Source organism: Erpetoichthys calabaricus, chromosome 1 (genome assembly GCF_900747795.2).
Source record: "Erpetoichthys calabaricus chromosome 1, fErpCal1.3, whole genome shotgun sequence".
In the NCBI taxonomy this organism is placed as follows: Eukaryota; Metazoa; Chordata; class Cladistia; order Polypteriformes; family Polypteridae; genus Erpetoichthys; species Erpetoichthys calabaricus.
The window spans coordinates 187,493,212-187,515,501 of record NC_041394.2 but is presented as its reverse complement, the minus strand read 5'-3'; the positions used below and the strand labels follow the sequence as shown (position 1 = coordinate 187,515,501).

General features: G+C 39.2%; 1 protein-coding gene across 4 annotated transcripts in view; it reads right to left on the bottom strand.

Moving 5' to 3' along the window:
* Positions 1 to 22,290, bottom strand: part of tspan11 (tetraspanin 11) — a 343,309-nt gene that overhangs the window by 310,839 nt on the left and 10,180 nt on the right. For all 4 annotated transcript variants that reach the window (XM_051923121.1, XM_028810166.2, XM_051923125.1 and 1 more), the window contains exon 2: positions 665 to 759. In XM_051923121.1, the coding sequence (XP_051779081.1) occupies positions 665 to 751 (87 nt within the window). In that variant the 5' untranslated portion in view covers positions 752 to 759. The remainder of the gene's footprint in view (positions 1 to 664; positions 760 to 22,290) is intronic.

Sequence of the window (22,290 nt, the reverse complement as noted above, 5' to 3'; positions counted from 1 at the left end):
CAATTTTCTGTAGAAAGTACTTTACACAACAGAAATATTACATTGTCTTTACTACTAGGAGACTCAGACTTTCAGCCTGTTAGGTATTACTTGATTCCCTTTAAGAAAAAAGGAGCATGTTTCAATTTTCGGTACATGAATTTAAAAAAAAAAAAAAGCAGCAAAAGCAGAGTTGCTTAGTTTTGTACTTGTATTTGTTCAATCATTATGCATGAACTGGAGAATTATGCATAAGGCAGCTGTCTTTATAAGTTCACTCTAGGTCTCTGATAAGATGTAAAACAGAATCTTCACTTGCATTTGTTTTATGCACATACGGTATAAATATTTAATGCTGCATTGAAATATCATTATTTACATTATGATTTTCATTTCTAAAGGCGTTATTTAAATACATTTAAAATAAAATTGATCGGATATAACTATTTTGAATGCACCTGTTCCTATCAAAAAAGAGCAACTATTCTACTGTAGTTGGACACCAATTTGATTTGGAAATAATTATATAATGAAACTAACCTAAAGTTATTTTTTGAAAATACTCAGACATTTAAAACCAATGCAAAGCACTACTCAAATGTCCATGGTTCTACAGTCTAATTTACTTTTATTTTAGTCCTGGACTGCACCAAAAAACTGATATATAAAAATAATTACTACTTACCCAAAAAAGAAAGTTGAATACAAAGAGAAGGTATTTCAAACAAACAGTGATCCAGTCATCACGTTCCTCTTTGTATAAGCGGGACATATTTTTCCCTGAAGCAAAAAAAGACATCTATTTTTAATATAAATCTCATTTAAAATTTTACGGAGATTAAAAGAAATTAAAGTTGCTAAATTTAGTGGAGTGACAAATTTACTCTGAAGTAATATGAAAAGAATTATTTAAGATATGGAAACTTTCCATGGAAGTAGATTTTAAAAGAAAAAAAAACTTTTACAGTTATTCTACGGTCACTCCAGTAATGGAACTATAATTATAATTGTAAACAATGTCAACTTCATCAAGAAGCAGGTTAAAATTAATGTTTAAACATGGAACATAATCAAGTTTTATACTTCTAATATGGCTAATGAAAGCTATATCCTTTCTGAAACATTGTTAAACAAATATGAAAGGTTTGGTAGAAGTCTGCCCCTTGATAATGCAGCTTACTCATGCAAAGCAAGTATAAACAGACAACACAACATCAGTGGTACTTTTTTTTTTAGAAAACTGCAGATAGCTACATACATAAAAATAAATAGCACAGAAAGAAACAAAAATAAACCATCAGTATACCTTGTGAGCGTACTTAAACACTTTTGTTGCTCAGTGTATGAAAGAATGCTCCTCCAATTCTGGCAGGTCACAAATGTAGATACTTCATGGACCAATGTAGTTATTAGAAATAAAAAAAAAAAAAAACACTCCTACATTCTTTTGACCAATCCACCAAAATTCATTGTATAAAACCTGGAATTTTATATCACTGAATTTGAATATAGGACATTAAACCCTGTGTAGAGATTCCTATCTTTATTTTGTTAGAAAAAGTTGTCCGAACCAGACCAGAGCACCAAGAAATATTTATGTTGTGCACTGTCTGCACTATGCACAGCACAATCTGTATACTGTTGCATACACAAGGGCAGACAGCGTGCCATAAATCTCATGCGATGTGTGGCCTCCTTGCTACCTGTGCACCATGTGCGTGACAGTGAGGCAGGACTCACCCCCTGGTCTTCCCACGTCACAAGCAGGCTGCCAGACAGACACACAGCTGGGTCCCAGTCCCCTCCTCCTCCTCTTCAAGTGTGAGTGATGGCCAACCCGGGTGCAGTCCAGACTCCAGTGAGTGACTGAGTCCAGGCAGCTTCCTCCTGTCATCGCTGCCGCCCACTTGGCTTGTTCCTCAGGTCAGGAGGTACTAAGGTGACACAGTGAGCCTGAGGAGAGGATGTCTTGGAGGCAGGAGCACTGGCACTGCAGTAGAGACACTGTGGCCACTACACCACTAGGGATTTTCAACCAATACATACACTCCAGGGGGACATTAGGCAGGGGCACATTTAGCACTACACAAGCACAGTGCCAGTTGTCGCTGTGCCTCGTATAGTCTTAAATGTGTCATTTCATCCCACCCAGCCTCATAATGTTATTGTCCCTAATGGTGTATTGGTTAAAATTCCAGGTGGTGTAGTGGCCAATGACCCTACTGAAATTGATTTTTACTTCTGCAGTGCATGATTAACCTATGTTCGTAGCATATTGAGTGTGAGTGTGTCTGTGTATGGTGGTGTGAAAGGTAGGGGGCACATTTTCTTCCCTGGGGGACCAAATATGTCTGAAACAGCCCTGTGTGTTCCCCTGCGATGTTCTGATGCCCTGTCCCGGGTTTGTTCTTGCCTTGCACCCTATGTTAAGTGTGATAGCTTCCAGCACCAAGCCCACAATGCTGATCAGGACTAAGTGGGTTAGAAAATGACTGACTGACTGACTGACATTCATTTTTACACGTAAGCATAATTTTAATACTATCGTACTTTCAGACATCTTTAAATGGAAAAAATTAGTTAGGATATTTGGGTTAAAATGAATTTTTTAAGGTTTGAATTACGTTATCTGGGAGTGTGAAATTGACACCTAAGTTTAGAAGGAGATTAAATAAATAATAAGTACTCAAAAACAGCAAACAATAGAGTTAGTACTATATTTATAATTCAGAGCTATAATCTATAACTGCGTATTAACTGAGTAGATAAAATAATCAATGACTAAGAAAGCCTTATTCAATGAGTTGCCATGTGTTGCCCAGATCAGAAAGTGGAAATTTAAAAAGTAATTATATATCATCAAAATATATTACCTTTAAACTTGTTGCATTTGGTATGTAAGTAATGTTAATTTGGGAAAGCTCTTTTGTACACAGTATTCTTGGTTTTTCGTTGTCTTTCAAAGATACCGAGATGTGATTCAGTTGTAACACATGATCAATCAACTTTAATTGTCTATGTAAAAAGTTTGATGACTCTGGGTTCAGACTAACTATTTTCAGTCACTGAACCTGTGTGTTGTTGATAGTGCTTTAAGAGAACTGCAGGTGGTTAAAACAGAATTGAAGATCTGATGGAATAACTGTAATTTTTGGAATAAATGCATTTTCTCCTTAAATGCTCCACATAATATCGACACTTCAATCGTATGGATAAAGTTTCTTGATAACCAATCTGGTCCCATTATAATTTTATAGCAGCATGGCATGGTAGCAAATTGTGAGATGGAACACCAAATGAATACAAAGTGTTCAAGAACTTCACTGGGCATTAGGCAACATCATCATATTTGTCAACTAACAATGCTTTTAAAATGTTTTTCTTCTCCAGAAATTAACTGCAAGATTCTATTATTGATATTACTCATTAAACTAAGTTAAAGGACTTACTTAGTGTGAGAAGTATCTGTGATCGAAAAGTACAAACATAAGAGCAGAAAATTGTGATAAATCATAATATTATTAAATCTGCTTAATCTAATTAGTGGACACGATGGATCAAAGGCTATCTGAAATAAAAAAACAACTTTTAAATCAAAGCAATGTAATACACAGTGTTGTTTATTGTTTGAATTGGAGCAAAGACATATAAATTCCCACTTACTGAACATGGTAGCTAAAGCTGCCTGTGGAAAAAGTAAGGTTTCTCTTACTGCCATCAACCATAGAAGACTACACTTTAGCTAAAGTCAGTTCTAAGTATTTGCATTGTCAGGAAGTTGTTGTTCTATACAACGCTGATGTGTTTCTACTCCATGGACATCTACTTCAAGTTTTATACTTCTAATATGGCTAATGAAAGCTATATCCTTTCTGAAACATTGTTAAACAAATATGAAAGGTTTGGTAGAAGTCTGCCCCTTGATAATGCAGCTTACTCATGCAAAACAAGTATAAACAGACAACACAACATCAGTGGTACTTTTTTTGAGAAAACTGCAGATAGCTACATGGGCTGAGATGGGCTGTTTCTGTTTCTGGCACTTTGCAGTATTTAGAGTAGATGCAGGACTGTTGAAAGCAGAGATTTTTTTTAAACAAAAAGTACTTATTGACCTCCACATGCATGAGAAGATATTTCCTGAAATTGTTTGTGGCATTTGCCTTTACTGTGTCCAAATGCATACAAAACAGACATATTCAACTTTATAGAGAAAAATCCAACTGCTTTCCAACTACTATCCATATTACTAACCGAGAATGGTAAACCGGATGGCATGGACGCAGGTACACGGCAATGGGACCATGAGACGTACTGCGCAGGCGCATACAGCGCACGTCTCATAAACTGCAAGCGAAGTCGTATCTACCGCGCACGAAGGAGTCACGGCCCAAAAACGAAAGAGCTCAACTGACGTGAATGAGAAATGAAGCAACAACGCGCCCATAGCTAACGACTACCGACACAGCCACACAAAAAAGAGGATTCTGCGCTGCAGCCCAGATTCAAACGGAAGAGGCTACGGAGGCCCCACAGGTCCACAAAGATGGTACGGAGTGAAGGCGCAGGCGTCACCGCCATATTGTGAGTGGCACTACTGCGGAGTGAAGTTAGGAATAATGTGCTGCTTGGGATTGTACAAACCGCGGAACGCTTTACACCAAATTCAAACACAATACAGCTCAACGATACAAACACGAGCCCTCCTGGATGAGATCAATGAACGCAGACGCCTACAACGCGCGTCCGAAACTGCGGAAGCACAGCAGGCACGGGTTCAAAACGAACGAGCTCGACTGACGGATATACAAACACGAGCCCGCCTGGATAAAATCAATGAACGCAGGCGCCTACAACGCACGTCTGAAATGCCGCGGGCACGGCTCCAACACGAATGAGCTCGACTAATGTATTTCGGGATACCCAACGCCGGGGGTAGGCGAGCGAAGCGAGCAGGGGGCGGAGCCCCCTTGTTGCAGAATAACACACAAACTTAAAAAAATTACGATGTTTTAAGATGTCAGAAAAATAAATTACAAATAAGCAAACACAACAAACCTTAAATAAATAAACTAATTTGAGAAGCAATCAGATAGATTTAAAACATATTCTACTTCAAATAATAGAGGATAATTTCATACAACACACAAGAGGCAACAGGACACCTAAAACATTTCAATAGATGAGAAGGAGGACGATAAGTTACTTAAGAAAAGGCAGCATAAAGATGTCTCCAAGAAAAATGACACCAGCTCTAAACACTGAGCTTAGGAGCACATTTAAGATGAAAATTAGAATTTTCAAAAGCAGTCAAAGAATACACCTCAAACTGCATAAGAAAAACACTAGGAGGTTCTTTCTCTATTTTAGCAATTAAAATTGGTCAAGGAAGTGTTGAAGTGTCTTATCATCACAGGTGTAATAAAACACAGCAAAGTAAGACTTTCACTGCAATAGATAAAAATAGGAAATACAAAGTTTTACAAATTTATTAAATCTATATTAAAACATTCTGTTATCAAAAATAAATCTAAAAAATGTAATCTTTCAGAAAATGTTTTTTGGCAAAACACGACATATCTATTGTAACCTTTTAACAAAATAATTACGTATCTACATAATCAATGAAAACATGTAAGGCATCTATTAAAAAAATAAAACATTCTAAAGTAAAATTAAGTAATATTAATTTAATAATAAAAAACTATAAACTAATAAAAAGGAATGTATTTAAAATAAAAACACAGCGCAACTGGAAAGAAAAAAATCAAGCAGAAACCACAAACAACAGAAAAAAATTCCTTCAGAAACTCACAGCAAAGAATGTCAAGAAGACAATGTCAAGCAGTTTCACAAAACATCAAAAAAATAAGGACATCAGTCATTCTTGAGAGTACCTATGCTCTGTAATGAGACACAGGACTGAAAAATTTATAGCACAGCAGACAACAACACAGCTTACTTGATGCACTGCCAGAGTATAGATAGAAAAGTGAAAATAAAAAAATGATCAGGAGATGAAAAAGCAAACTTACAGTCAATAAATTCACAGGTGTCTAAACCAAAAATATTCAAATAAAGCAGTTTCACTACATTAACCAAAAGTAAAAAAGTCATGAGAAGTTCTCACTCCCTAGGAATATTTTTATTTATTAAACAGCACAGTGAAAGTTTTTTTTTTTTTTTTTTTTAGAAAATCCAAAACCTCAATCATCAGGACTAGCACGCTGTCATCTTAAATATCACCACTGCCAACAACAATTTGGCTGCTGTAATGTAAAGACTAACAACAGTCAATTAGATAAATGCTTAAAGAGAAATTAAAATGGAATTAAGTTCAATAATAATTTTAGTTACATTAATAATTTAACATATATTATTGTCATTATCTCACTAAAACTTGGCTTTGAAATTCCAGTTCCATGCTTTGTTTTGTTTTTATAACCACTCTCACTCATAAAATGGACCACTTCATTATATGCCACCTGTTAGTGTGAAATATGCTGCAAACGCAAACAATAACAGTCCAGTACAACCGCTCATAATTATTAAATAAGTATAAATGAGTATCTAAGAGGAAGTGGCTGAGCTTCAGTCATCGGGAAAGGAGAGTGGTGTGTGTGAGATGTCTCGTTCACTGTTGAAACCTTCTCAGTGTCATGGGATTTAAATTCAACAAAACACTATTTGACAGAAGGGGGCCCACCTGATGACCTCGGTGATTTTCCTGGGTGACTGTTGTTTAGCCAAATTGCAAAAATAGCGTAGCATAGAGTTGAATGAAAGTACAGCATGGTTAATTTAGTTAAGAAAGGTGGGGAGGACCTCCTCAGAGTCACCTGTCTATGTATATGAATAATAAATTTAGTATTAACTAGTGAAAGCTGTGAATAGGGCACCTGACAACTAAGAAAAGACCTAGTGACAGCTGGAACAACAGCAGACAAGAGGGAAAGACCTCTGCTCAGGGCTGGCAAGGAATAGCAATCGTTGTCAGCAGCATTTAGGCCACAGAAAATGCAACCGTTTACCTTGTTACAAATATGAATAAAGGAGTAATACCCCTGGAGTCTGCTAGAGCGGTGGTGGAAGAAGATTCAATGGAAGGATATTTGGTTGTTGACCCTGGAATGGCTTTGACGAGGAGTTTGACAGGTTGATCAGTAAAGATTATGTGAATAGAAAAAATGTGGCAAGTTTATTTGTGTGGGTAGGCAAAACTGATCACAAGTAGAGGCTTGCAGATTCACGAAGGAAAGAAAGGTTGTCTGAAGGGTGCGAAGGGACCCCGCATTAAGTAGTACTTCAGTCAGGTGAAGTCCAGCGGCAGGCGATAGTCCACAGTACACAGGATATCACAATCCCTTGCACAGAAGTAGGAGAAGAAGAGAGTGGTGGATCTATGGCAACAAGGTTAGAAATTAGGGGAGATCAAGCTCAAGAGAAGTGTTGTGAAAGAAAGAATAGAGTAAAATGGCCAAAAGCAATGGAAAATCAAGAATATGCAACAGTAGATGAGGATTTAATAAGAATCCTAGGATATAGCAAGGGAAGCTTTGAGAAAAAGTTATAAAAGATAGGTGAGATAATTTATAAATACAGTGTGGAAAGATATGTCATTTATGAAACTAGTCAAAAGAAGGTGAAAGAAAAAGTGATGTCTCGCTGTCAATTGTGAATACATGAGTTAGTTTTAGAAAGTAGGGAATTAAAATACAATACAATACAATACAATTTATTTTTGTATAGCCCAAAATCACACAAGAAGTGCCACAATGGGATTTAACAGGCCCTGCATTTTGACAGCCCCCCCAGCCTTGACTCTCTAAGAAGACAAGGAAAAACTCCTAAAAAAACCCTTGTAGAGAAAAAAATGGAAGAAACCTTGTGAAAGACAGTTCAAAGAGAGACCCCTTTCCAGGTAGGTTGGTGTGCAGTGGATGTTAAAAAAATGGGTAAACATAATATAATATACAGAACAGAACACAAGTAATCCTCAATACAATATAGTAGTACAATAGAAATATTACAAGTACAGAGCAGAATTCATCAGTACTATACAGGGTGGTCCAGATCTAATTATGCAACTGTTTGACTGACAACTGTCTCCCTGCCATTTTGGAATGCAGGGCAGATGCTGCCATCTATCAGCAACAAAAAGAATTTTAAGTGAAATCTCTTTGTGCAGGGCAGGTGCTGTGAATTCTCTATGTAATAAACTTAATAAGTTATAGCGTAATGAAAATTGCATAATTAGATCTGGACCACCCTATAGATAATATTACATAATACGATTTGCATTTGTTCAAAGTCCTGGAGACCTCTGCCATCAAGCTACCTCCCCCATTGGCCATTCCACAGCTGAGTCAGTGCTGGGCCAGCCAATCCAATGAAAGGATGCCTCTACCCAATGACTCCTGCAATCCTCCATCAGAGATGACTTTACCTTAGGCAGGCAAAACACCTTGGCAGTAGGGCAGTGGTACCAAGTGCCACATTTGTGTACCAATAAGTGATACAGAACAGGTAAGGGTTAGTAACAAATTATATTTATCATACTACTTATATTTTAGCGCTAAAGACTAACAACAGAGATGCAGTATGTACAGTGTAAAAGGCACTATATATAGGCGCCTAACCCGACACAGACTCGCACCCAGAGGCATGTATAAAGACAAAAGAACTTTTTATTTTCTTCACCTGTGGGGCAGGTCTTCCCCGTGACCCCCACAGGCACAACACAGTCCCCAGTACACAAATAAAGCCCTCAAAACACACTCTTCTCAGGCACCACCACTCCTCCTCCAAGCTTCGTCCTCCTCCTCCCGAGGCGCCTTGAGTGGTGGCTGCTGGCCCCTTATATAGTCCACCCGGAAGTGCTCCAGGTGGTTGAGTGCCGAGTTCTGGCTGCACTTCCGGGTGTGGCGAATACACTGCCCATATGGGCTCAGGAGTCCCAGCTGCAGCACCCCCTGGCAGAGCCTGCGGGACCCAACAGGGCTGCACCCAACTCCAATTTCCATGGAGCCCTGCAGGAAACCGAGCTACCGCTCCAACCCAGGGAGGCTGCCATCTAGCATCCAGTGGGAGGTATTGCACAGTCCATGGCTGCTCCCCCTGAACATATAGTGAAGGGGCGTCCTGGCCAGGCATGGACCCCAGCCATCCGCCACAACAGTTAATCAGCAGGATATGCTAACGTGAAGTAGTGAGTCTTCAGCCAGGATTTAAAAGCTGAGACCGAAAGGGCACCTTTTGTAGTAGCAGGCAGACCATTCCACAGTTTAGGGGCCCGGTAACTAAAAGCTCGACCTCCCACGGTTATTTTATTAATCCTTGGAATCATAAGAAAACTGGCATCCTGAGATCTTAATATACATTCTGGTTTGTAAGTCATGATAAGTTCAGATAAGTAAGCTGTGATGCTGAGATTTAGGATCTTATATTTTTTTCATTTTGTCATTAAAAAAGTTTATAAAGTCTGTACAGCTAATGTCTGTTGGTATTTTCCACTGTAGATCTGAATTCCCATTTGTTAATTTAGCCACTGTTCTAAACAGTATCCAATGATTATTATTATTTTTGTCACCTATTACTTTAGAATAGTAGTCTGAGCGAGCTTTAAAGGGAGCTTTTTATATTTTTAACACTCTCTGTCCATGCAATTTGAAAGATCTGCAGCTTTGTTGTTCTCCATCTGCGCTCCAGTTTTCATCCCCTAATTTATGAACTTGAGTGCTCTCATTAAACCAGGGAGAGTTTCTATGTGCTTTGATCACTTTTGTTTCAAGGGGAGCCACTGCGTCCACAGCATCTCTCAAGGTCCCATTATAATGTGATCTTAGCTGATCTAAATTGTTTTCCGCATTTACATTTGATGTTAACTGATCTAAATGGTTTTCCAAAATTACACTTGACTTACTCAGTAAGTATCTTTAAATTTTATGCCGCACTGTCTTTGTTTTAATCTGTGAGTGTATTGGTAAGGGTAGAACCAAATCAAACGTAATTAAGTAGTGACAGGAAATAACTTAATTTAACCCTTTAACCGCCAACTCCCTAAATATTCCCCAAGCCAGGCGAAATCTGAACAATTTTTGTTTTTTTACTTTTTTACATTTTTTTTACATTTTTTACATTTATTCAAGCAATATTGACCACTAAATGTTGTGCAAGTTGCCAGTGTATACACGAAATCCATAAATGTAACCTGAATTCTCAGCTAAGCAAAACATCTTGATACCAAACCGTGCCCTTTTCAATGGTAGATACTGTCGAAACTGTAAGCGGCCCTTCCACGACAATAAACTTTCATCAACTGCAACTGACGGTCCTGGCATGTAGGGCAACTGAAATGCTTCAAATAAATGATCAATCAAAGGACGTAGCTTGAACAAGTGGTCGCGGTTTGGATCTTTCTTATCTGGCTCGTTTCTGTTGTCATTCAAATGAAAGAATTTCAGCAGCAAAGAGAATCGGTTATGTGTCATGACAGCTGCAAAAATAGGTGTTGCATACATAGGATCTGTAGACCAGTACATCTCAATATCTGGTTTTCTGATTATTCCCATCAACATCAAAATCCCAATGAATTTTTTCATTTCGTTTTCATCAGTGTCAAACCAAGCACGAACACGGGAATGTGGAGATAAATTGGGATTTTTCTCAATAAACTGTGCTGCATACAGATTTGTCTGATGAACAAAATGTCTAGTCAAATCAGGTGACACAAACAGCTCATAAAACTGCTCAGCAGTGTAATTGTTTACATCAACAATAAAGCCACACGTTCCCTCAAACGAATGCAGAAAAGGTAGTTCACCACGGGCAGCAGCCCAGCTGAGATGCTGGGGATACACCCACTCAGCGCCGTCATCCGATGCGTCTTCATTCACAATATCATGCAGCGCACGTTGCTGCTCATCACTGTCACTAAAATCTTCTTCAGAACTGCTACAATCATGATCAGAACTGTCCAAAATCGCCTGCAAAGCCTCACTTGAAGTCAGTTTACGTTTCGCCATATTCACAGCTGTTACATGCGAATCACGTCACATGACCGGCCAAAACAACCACAGACTTGTCGAAATACAACGTAGTAATAATACCCACGCCAAACCGTCAGTTATACTACTTGCCAGGCATTCATATAACCACAGGCAAATGTGCCGGATAATTCCGGCAGTATGGCGTTAGCATTAAAACAGCGGTGCCGGATATATCCGGCAGAGGGCGGTGAAGGGGTTAATGAAGTAATATTTAAATTTTGAATTTCAACTTTGTAAGTTATAATTAAATCTAGTGAGTGGTTATGATTATGAGATGGACCACTGACATTTTATCCCAGCCAGAGGCATCACTCTTGGCCAGAGCAACCTGTGACATGGAGATCCGCTGAGAAAAATGAAATGTCATCCTTTTTTTGTATGCCAGTGAGCACTACATCTATTTTTTGATTTGGTCTTTGGACAAATAAAAGGGACAACCCAGCTGGCACCCCAAACTGTCCTGAGTATATATATATTTTGAAAGAAATAGTCTCAACACACAAAAAAAGGTTTGGGGCAGCCACCCATATATTGTCCCTGGCTGCAAAAGGGTCTTGTAATGAGCACCGATGTGTATAGGTAGAGTTTCAGACTGAAGTGACTTGACTGAAGAAAAGATGGTGTATTTAAACGCAAAGACCGGAAGTGATATCATCTGGCACTGGGAACGGAAGTGACGTCTGTCATAGTTCCGGAACTGGAAGTGACGTCCGTTGGGGCATTGGAACCAGAAGTGACATTAAATCCGGCAGGTTTTCCCGTATTTGGCCTGCAGAGATAACAGAAGTAGGTTTGGCACATCCTGCCACCCCTTGGCCTGGCGGGAAATTACCCCTACATGGTCCGCTCAGCTCCCTCCTAATAGCACATGTGTGATATAGCACCCCCCTCAGCCCAAACCTGTCAGGTCCAGCGTACCTATCTGTGAGTTTGTGGCTCCAAGAAAGGGCATCATCATTGGCTTGCAGTACTCATTGACTATAAACAACCAAAAACTTGTAAGACTGTAGGTCTAAAAGCCACCTTCTGACACATGGGTTTGATTCCTTGTGTAACGCCATCCACTGTAAAGGTGCATGGTCCATTACCAGGGTGAACTCACTCCCCAAGAGGTAATACCTCAGCCGAGTAATCACCCACTTAATCGCAAAAGCCTCCTGCTTCACTGCCGCATACCTACTTTCATGGTCCAACAGTTTCAGACTCAGAAACAATACAGGGTGTTCCACTCCATCGACGCTTTGGCTCAGCACGGCACCAAGACCTGTGTCCGAAATGTCTGTCTGGAGGATGAAAGTTATAGAAAAGTTAGGTGCTTTCAACACTGGAGCTGACGAAAGGGCCTGTTTGAGGTCACTAAATGCAGCTTCTGTTGTATCAACCCATACCACGTGATTCGGTTTCCCCTTCCTTGTAAGATTTGTCAAGGGCGTTGCTCTCTCGGAAAAACGGTGTACAAACCGGCGATAGTAGCTCGCTAAGCCAAGAAAGGCTTGTACCTGCCTCTTGGTCATCGGACAGGGCCAATTCAAAATGGCATCTATTTTGGAGCACTGTGGCCATATTGTACCCCAGCCCACCAGGTAACCTGAATATTTGGCTTCAACCAATCCAAAGTAACATTTCTTGGGGTTGATACGAAGACTAGCTTCAGCTAGTGACCATAATACAGCTCGTACATGCTGTAGGTGTTCTCTTGTGCTGGAATTGATGACAACATCATCTAAATAGGCAGCACTATATGAATTATGAGGACGGAGTACTTTGTTCACCAGACGCTGGAAGGTTGCAAGTGCCCCATGTACTCCGAATGGAAGAACACGGTACTGCCAGTGTCCACTAGGGGTGCTAAACGCTGACTTTTCCTTTGCGGAGTCCATTGAGAGAACCTGTCAGTATTCCTTTGTCATATCTAAGGTAGTTAAAAATTTGGCTTGTCCTAGTCACTCGAGGAGGTAGTCCACTCAAACTGGGAGACTTTTATAAGCTGACAGAAGTCATTACAAAACCTCCAATTTCTGTCTGGCTTTCCGACCAAAACAATAGGACTGGACCAGGGACTATATTTTTCCTCTCTCACACCTAGATCCAGAATTTGTTTGATCTCCAGCTCCACTTCTGCCTTTTTTGCCTAAGGGAGTTGATATGGGCATTCTCGGACTATTACCCCAGGTTTCATCACGATGTCATGCACAACCAGGGAGGTTCGTCCAGGTTTCTCACTTACTACCTCTGGGACAGACAGGATAACTGCTTCGAGTTCCTGTTGTTATAGGTAAGTCAGATTATCATCGACGTTAAACCTTAATTTATGAGTGAAGAGTGAGCAAAGCTGTCCAGAGGAGGGATCTAGGTCCCTTTCCTTCCACAGTTTCAGCAAATTAACATGATAAATCCGCTCACTGGACTGACGATTTGGTTGTTTAATCAAATAATCAACCACCCCCTTCATCTCCTTAACTTCATATGGGCCTTGCCAATGTGCCAGTAATTTGGAGTGCAAGGTAGAAACCAATACCATGACTCAATCCCCCGGGCAGAACTCCCGAAGAGATGTACCACAGTTATTAACAGTTATAATAAGAAGGGCTGCTTGTGCCTTCTCTATGTGTGATTTTAGAACAGGTCTAATTTTTGCAAATCTATCACATAATTGTGTGATATATTCACGTATACTTGTAGACGGTTGGGTCTCTTCCTCCCAACCTTCTTTTAGTATATCTAATATACCTTGGATTGTTGCCCATATAATAATTCAAAGAGAGAGAACCCCGTGGAGGCTTATGGGACTTCCCGATTTGCAAAAAGGACGAGGGGTAGAAGCTGATCCCAGATCCTTCCATCCTCGTTAGCTACCTTACATAACATCTGTTTAAGAGTTTGATTAAATATCTCGACTAGACCATAGTTTGAGGATGATATATCGAGGTGTTTAAATGTTTTATTTTTAGTAACTTGGCGGTCTCCCTGAACATCTCTGAAGTAAATGGAGTCCCTTGATCCATCAGGATTTCTGTAGGGATGTTGACTCATACAAAGACCCCTAGCAACTCCCATGCGATAGCCTTGGATGTTGCTGAGCGCAATGGAACAGCTTCAGGATATCAGGTAGCATAAACTACCTGGACTGTTATATATTTATTTCCCCTGGCTGAGGGCTCTAGGGGTCCCACCAGGTCGACCCCTATTCGCTCAAAGGGAAGGTCAATTAAGGGTAGTGGGACTAAAGGAGCACGGTCCCTCCTAGGAATCTGGCGCAATTGACATTCTAGACAGGACATGCAAAAGCGGCAGACTTCCTCATTAATCCCGGGCCAAAAAAATGACCGCCTCCACTCCAAGCTCTGTCCTCTTCCACCCAATTCCAGCCATCGAATGGAGGGAGGCGGCCCCTTTTATGCTCACGTGCCGGACGTGCTCCAGGTGCCTCCCGATGAACTTCCTGGTGTGGCGGAAGTGCTGGCTGAGCACCCGGAAGCACTCCGGGTGGCCCTGGTATTCCTTCCGCCAGCACCTCCGGGTGTGATGGAAGTGCTGACGTCCAGGGCTCATTAGGCATTCGGGCGCCCCCTGGCGGTGACCACGAGCCCCTATAGGGTTGAGCTTCCATGCTCTGTTCCCGTGGGGTAAGGGCTCCACCTCCGAGAATACACAAGTGAGGCCAGCATGTCGGCAAAACGAAACCTCAGAAGAAAGAGTCACTCGCTTAGCCGCTAATACAGAAGTGAGGCGAGCACATCCCTTTTACTTTTCCTCCCGCCGCTAATACACAAGCGATGAAACCTCCTAGGAGAGAGATGCCCAGAGTAGTTCCTTTCAATTGCCTGCCATCACTACATTTCAATTTTTTTTCTGACGATTTCAATAGTTTCTATGACCAGGTGCTTTTTACAGCATGGGCTTACACAGCTAGTTTTTTATAAAAAGGAATATTTTCTATAATTATTGCATATCAGTATTTTACTGTGTTACGAAAACAGTGACAAGTATTTTAACAAGTGTGCCATATCATTATGGTACATATCTAAAACAAATATTATTTTTTTAAACACTAAATGTATCATTTTTCAACTAATCCAGAATTTAACAATTTCACATTAACAATTTTAAGTGACTCCCTGCTGAATGGAGGTTCTGCTATACTGTATTAATACAGAATACAGTACACTATACACAGTTTGCAACAGTAAATATGCATTTCACTGCAGTGTTATTAATCAAAATTAATAACTGCAACTGTAATATCAAGTGCAATAATAGTCAATTATTATTTTTGGGGAAGTCTTGCACCTGTACAGTGTATGTATTTTTAAGAATTAATCAAGCCCTAAACTATGTCACATACAGTAAAAGATGTCAAATTACCTAAAGCATGTCATCTCTTTTAAACTTTAACTATTATTCACAGAGCACATTCAGAAGCCTAGAGTGCGTAGTACACAAGTTCCTGAGTACAATGATTAAAATTAAACAAATAAAGGTCAATGAAGGACTTGGCTGATGCTGACACTAGTAAAACCTTACACGGACATGCTGTATGCTTGGAAGTACTGTACTTATATCAATTTGTATTAGATGGGAAACTACATGTATCACATGCAATTTATTATAAGTACCTGTTATATCTAAGACAAAGAACAATTTATCTGGGCCAGTTGTTTTAGAAGAATGTCAACAATACTGTATGGTACAGTTTTACAAGGGATGATCAAAAGGTTTTGAGCCAGACCTATAAAAGAAATCGCAGCACAACCAAGCACATGTTATTATTTAATGTAACATAAAACCTAGAAACACTATCATATGTGCAAACAAAATGGTTTCATATGCCACTCAGATAAAATATTTTGTCTGGCTTGTACAAGCACTCTTCTGTATCTGAACTAATGTCTTCTTTATTGCAATAGCAAGCCCTATGGCTTTGGTTGCCCTTTGGTTTGGTGGAAAAGGTGGAAGTCTCAAAGGGGAGGTCTGGAGAACAGACTGGCTCAAAGTTTCACAGAGCAGTTTTGGCCCTTCCTAGTGTCTCAGTGAACTAATCAGAAAATAAATGAAGGAAAACGATTTCATCAGCCTATAAATAGGGAAACAGAAAGATATTTTGTCAGATTGCATCTATAGTTCCTTTAACATCTTGAACTTGGTTGTGCTTTCCTCCAAGAGATTTCTCAAAGGCTGTCAATGTGCTTTCAGGAACGTAATAGTTTGTTTAAACAAAGCAGTATATATTCAATACTGTACTCATTTGTCTGATTGTTAACTGGAGTAGATAAAAAGAGAATGATGTGCTGTATATGAGAAATATAATGAATGACTATGTATTACTATATTATTTAGCCTCTTTGGTATAATTTATATGTTATTAATTGAATGAACCACAATGAGCATTTATAATTGTTTAAGTGTATGGTTTACTCACTTTTTGCTATGCTTAGTTTTGCTGTTCCTGCAATAACAAGTAGAACATCATGTCCTTTGTTTCTTCTGCACATTAGCCTGGCTTTACTAGTACTCAAACATACAGAACATTTAAGATTTAATAAGTCGCTAATAATAGGACTGTAACATAATACAGTTCCTGTATCCATTATAATTCTCCATGAGGTTCACAGTTTCACTAAACTTAAATACATATTCTTAGTAGAGAACCCAAGCTCATTAGGCTAGAAAGAATATTATCATGCTTAACTCTTCATAGAGTACTACATTCAATAAAATAAGTGGAAGAATTTTTGTCATTCACCTTTAGGCTGAAATCTATCCATCCATTTTCCTGACAAACTGAATATCCTCTTTAAATTTGTTCTTTAAAAATTAAAGAAAAGGTGCTGTCAAATCTTTCAACAAGGCCCACTTAGAAAATTCAGTTGCCATGACTACATTCTCAAAATGCAAAAACGCTTCTTTTAACCCTTCAGGGATTCCTCCCATGGTGGGTACTACTGCCCTAACTGAATTGAGCTGCTTTAGAACAATATTCATTTTTCAGCTTTCAAAATTTGTTTTAAGGCACATAAAATTTATTTATTATTTCCTCAGAAAACTGTATTTCTATAGATGCACATTAAGTATGGAAAAGGGCTATATCCTGGGAAATTCAGTATAAATTGAAGAAATCTTCTAGTCAGTGCCATACTACACAGATATTTAAGTAATCATTAATATTAATCTTGAATAATGATTTTCTTAATAAAATATGGGTTTTTTTTATTTGTTTTTTTTTCTAGTATTGTAACCAAAGTGTTTCTGGAGGAAATAGTTAGACTTTTCCTTGCTCTTTGAATAGAATCTTTCTAGCGCACACATTTCCTTTTACAGCCCATGGAACTTTATAGACCTTTTTTAATCAAAGATATACTTACAAAAAGAGGTAAACCTAAAGACACATAGGGAAATGTTTCTAGCTAAGTCCAGAAATTGTTGCACACACAAAGAATACAAGGTTCCATACAATTTCCTACTATAATGTCCATAGAGCAGAATGATTTTTTTTTCACGTCTGGGGAAGTCTTGGCCACTCAAACCTCCTCAGTTCATATTTAAGGCTTATCCTCCAACAAATAGCCAGTAAAATCTGTAAGGTATATCTGAGAAGATACAATTAACATAAGAACTGTTGTGTATATCATTTTGTGCCTGAAGGAGCTATAGTGGTGGGGGAAAAAACAGAAGACAGAAAAAATATTGTGCTAATTACAGTCATCCCTCACCTATCGCGAGGGTTACGTTTCAGAGCCCCCCGCGATAGGTGAAAATCCGCGAAGTAGTGACTTATATTTATTTTATTATTTATACATATTTTAAGGCTTTATAAACCCTTCCCACACTCTTATAAACACTTCCTATGCTCTTAAACACTTTCTACATTCTTAAACACCGCAGACCAACACTGCACACTGCACGCAGCGATCAGACGTCGATGTGTCTGCACTCGCTTTGTGAAGGGGGCAGCTGAACTCACGCTGAGCAGAAATTGACTTTGTGCTGCTTCTGCCAAAATGCCTGCTTGTCGCTCTGCACGTTCGGAAGGAGGAGGAGGAGTGGGGGTGTGTGAGGGCTGAACGCACGTTCGCTCAAACCCCCCTCCCCGGAGGCGCAGTACGCTCCTGCCACTTCGCATTGTCAAGGGGGTGGGGAGCTGAATGAACGCTAAGGAGAAGTGGACTTTGTGCTGGCTTTGTGCTGCTTGTCGCTCTGCATGTCAATAATTTAAAAGCCTGTACAGCAGCTATTTTCCTGTCTCACTGTCTTGTCTTGCGTGAAGTTAAAATGTTTTATAATAGTGAGATGTTACTCATATCCTTAGCCCGACATCCACATATCATATGTGTTAACAAAGTGTGTTTTATAAGTTTACATGTGTTTAAAGCATGTGGGATGGGTATTTTAAGGCTTAAACTATAAAAATGTTTATTTATATGGTCTTTCTATATTGCGGATTTTCTCCTGTTGCTGATGGGTCTGGAACATAACTTCCGCGATAGGCGGGCAATCACTTGTATTTAAAAACCCGCGAAGTCGTGAATCCGCGAAAAGTGAACCACGAAGTAGCGAGGGATTACTGTACATCTGAAACTATTCCTTCAATTGCTTGTTGTTATTTTTTTATTAGGTTTTGAAGACACCTTATTTTAAGTATGGATACAGAATATATTTATTTATTTTCCTTCACTACTTTAAAGGAAAATGTTAAGAGTGCATCGGTCCAAAATGACATCAAGCTATACAGTAAACTAATAGGCAAGAATCTCCTTCAGAAAAATGTAATTAAATAATTAAAGTCATGTTTTTTTTTCAGTAGGCATTAAGCATGAAGAAAAAAAATAGGAATTACAACCTTTGAAAAAACTATTGGCTCAAAACTGGCAATAATTAGGAATAACAAAGCCCCCAAAATACTGTTCAAGCTCTACTTATATGTACATGTCCCTCCACATCATGAGATGACCCAACAACCAAACTGAAAAAGAAACCCAATAAGACTGATGAGGCCAAAGGTAGGCAGCCCAGAATAGATGTAGCAATCTGCTTTTTTGCTACGTTGCATGTAATGCAATGAGCACCAACAGTTGTCGTTGTATACTTTCTCTGTCTGTCCTTCAACCTGTTTGCATGAAACAATTTAGCTCCAAGAGTGAAGATTTTGCTAATATTTGACACACTTGCAGACCTGGATATATCTTCTGCCACAGGGGCAATAAGCCTAACACAGCAAAAACAATTACAACTTATCAGACCTTTGGAGATTTCTAAATCCAAACTCAAGAGCATATTCCTTCTTCTCACCAGTACATCACTGTTACTCAAGAATTGCAGATAACAATATTCTTTATTAAACTCTATGCTGAATTCCCCCCAAGATTATAAAATACACATACTTGCTGTTACACTGGAGGCATCTCCATGTCTATCACACATTAATATTCAAGTCTTACATGATAACTGGGTAATACTTAATAAATATACCAGAATTCTAAAGCTGTCATTGCTGCCGGTATTTATATTTATAGCCTATTATAGAAAAATGCCCAATATTATTCATTTGATTAAAATAGGTTAATTAAATAAAAAAAATAATTGAATGTGAATATCTATTTTCCTGTGGTATTCAATCTGTATTAGGCATAATAAAATTTCCCTGTTAATAGTATCAATTACAAAACCTCTTGTATTATGACATTGCTATACAGTCACTGTATATGTTTCTGAAATGTCAAAACTTTCCATTGTAAAGCATTGGTGAATTTTTAACTCATCTCTCTTTAAACAAATAAACATACTGTGCAACATACATCGTAGTTTAGTTTACTTTTTCAAATTTACCATGAGAGAGGTTACTTCAACTTGTATAATGTGTATATTTTCCATCCATCCATCCATCCATTATCCAACCCGCTGAATCCGAACACAGGGTCACGGGGGTTTGCTGGAGCCAATCCCAGACAACACAGGGCACAAGGCAGGAACCAATCCCGGGCAGGGTGCCAACCCACCGCAGGACACACACAAACACACCCACGCACCAAGCACACACTAGGGCCAATTTAGAATCGCCAGTCCACCTAACATGCATGTCTTTGGACTGTGGGAGGAAACCGGAGCGCCCGGAGGAAACCCACATAGACACGGGGAGAACATGCAAACTCCACGCGAACCCAGGTCCCCAGGTCTCCCAACTGCGAGGCAGCAGCACTTTCCACTGCGCCACCATGCCTCCCTGTATATTTTCCATTTTAACTCATTCAACAGCCTCAAAAAGACTGCAAAACAGCAAAACATGAAAAGGGCACGTAAACATGGAATTTTCGTGTAGCAAAATATATATTTATATACAGTATATTTTGCAATGGCGGCATGGTGGCGCAGTGGGTAGCGCTGCTGCCTCGCAGTTGGGAGACCTGGGGACCTGAGTTCGCTTCCTGGGTCCTCCCTGCGTGGAGTTTGCATGTTCTCCCCGTGTCTGTGTGGGTTTCCTCCGGGCGCTCCGGTTTCCTCCCACAGTCCAAAGACATGCATGTTAGGTGGACTGGTGATTCTAAATTGGCCCTAGTGTGTGCTTGGTGTGTGGGTGTGTTTGTGTGTGTCCTGCAGTGGGTTGGCACCCTGCCTGGGATTGGTTCCTGCCTTGTGCCCTGTGTTGGCTGGGATTGGCTCCAGCAGACCCCCGTGACACTGTGTTCGGCTTCAGCGGGTTGAAAAATGGATGGATGGATATTCTGCAATATTACAAAATAAAAATACCAACAAATTAAAGTATGAACTTTGAGAATTACATACATATCCAGTAGGATTGTCAAAAGTATTGAAATATCATTTACTATCGATTTTAAAAGCCACTCAATACTCATTTTTCATGATATTGATTCTGTAGCCTGCATTACAAATGCATTTCTGGTTTACCATGGTTAGAGTTGCAGCCTAGATTTCCATTGACTCGCAAGTATTAATAAGATAGCAATTTCAGCAGTGTTGGAGTCTTTACAAGTATACTTACTGTAACTGGCAAAGAGGACAGCTAGACTGGGATCTGGACTTACTTTGACTTTCTGGCAAATGGGAACGAAAAACCACACAATAACTAGCAAGCTTGTATGTAAGATTTGCCACCACATAATACCAACTAAGGGACCTAAAACAATAAATTTTGTCAAATACATAAAGGCAGTGATGGTCAAAGCCCATATGGAGCCCTTGAAGGGAAAGTCCCCCTCAGTTTCTGGGGCATGCGCACCTTACTTGCCTAAACAGTGCCTCTCAGATAACAAAGCCCTAGACTCCTGCCTGTGTTGCCTAATGGGTTAACCGGCTCTGCTTATAGGATTGTCATACAAGTTAATACAATAAATTTCAAATAGTATCTAATTTATAAATTACAGAAACATTAATAAGTATAAACCTGTAAACTGTTGAGTTTGAGGTACAGTTGTGACATTTTTTTTTTTACAGGTTAAAACGTTTTTTTACAGTTAAATGTTTAAAGCTTTACGATGGGGTCTGCAACTATTTTTGCCTGCAGGCCAGTTTAATTCTCTGCTGTTCATTCAGGGGCAACATTCTTTACCACTATGGTACCTTCGCTCCTTCAATTTTTAAACTGTTTACATGCAATTTTAAAATTATATTTCAACATATTTACTATATAATGTAAGGCACTACCATTTTTCAGTGCTCAACTGCATAAACAATAGTGTGACTCGTCCATGTGCTCATTAACTTCTAGTTATGCTTCAGAGCATGTACTGGCTACCTGCACAATTCAAGTGCCTTTTAGAGGGAAAATAGGAATGCTGTCAGAAGCAAAATTGAAACTTTTATATGATGAGGAGAAGGAAGGCAGAAATGGGATGGAATTCTGTCTGGAGCAGCTGGTAGAAGGAAGAAACTATATCAGTACTGAGCAGACCTCTACTTCTTTAAACCAAAATGGAGCATGAACATTTCAAACCTACATTATATCAGTGCATGATACTATCATTTAGTTTCTTGATTTTCAGATATCTCATTGTTTATGTACTGAATATGTCATTTTGTTAAATCTGTTAATTTCTAGAGTAAAGTGCCAGTCACATGTGCAATGTCTGTTATATACAGTATTTATTATGCTTGCACTGTAAGTAGGCATCTTTTAACTTGCAAAACAATTTGCAATGGTTAACATGCAGAATGAGTTAAACAGTTGTGGTTTGTCTTGCATTCAATTTCACTATTTCAACACTCAAAATACTGTAAATAGTTTTCTTGGGGGGGTGAAGATATGTTGAAG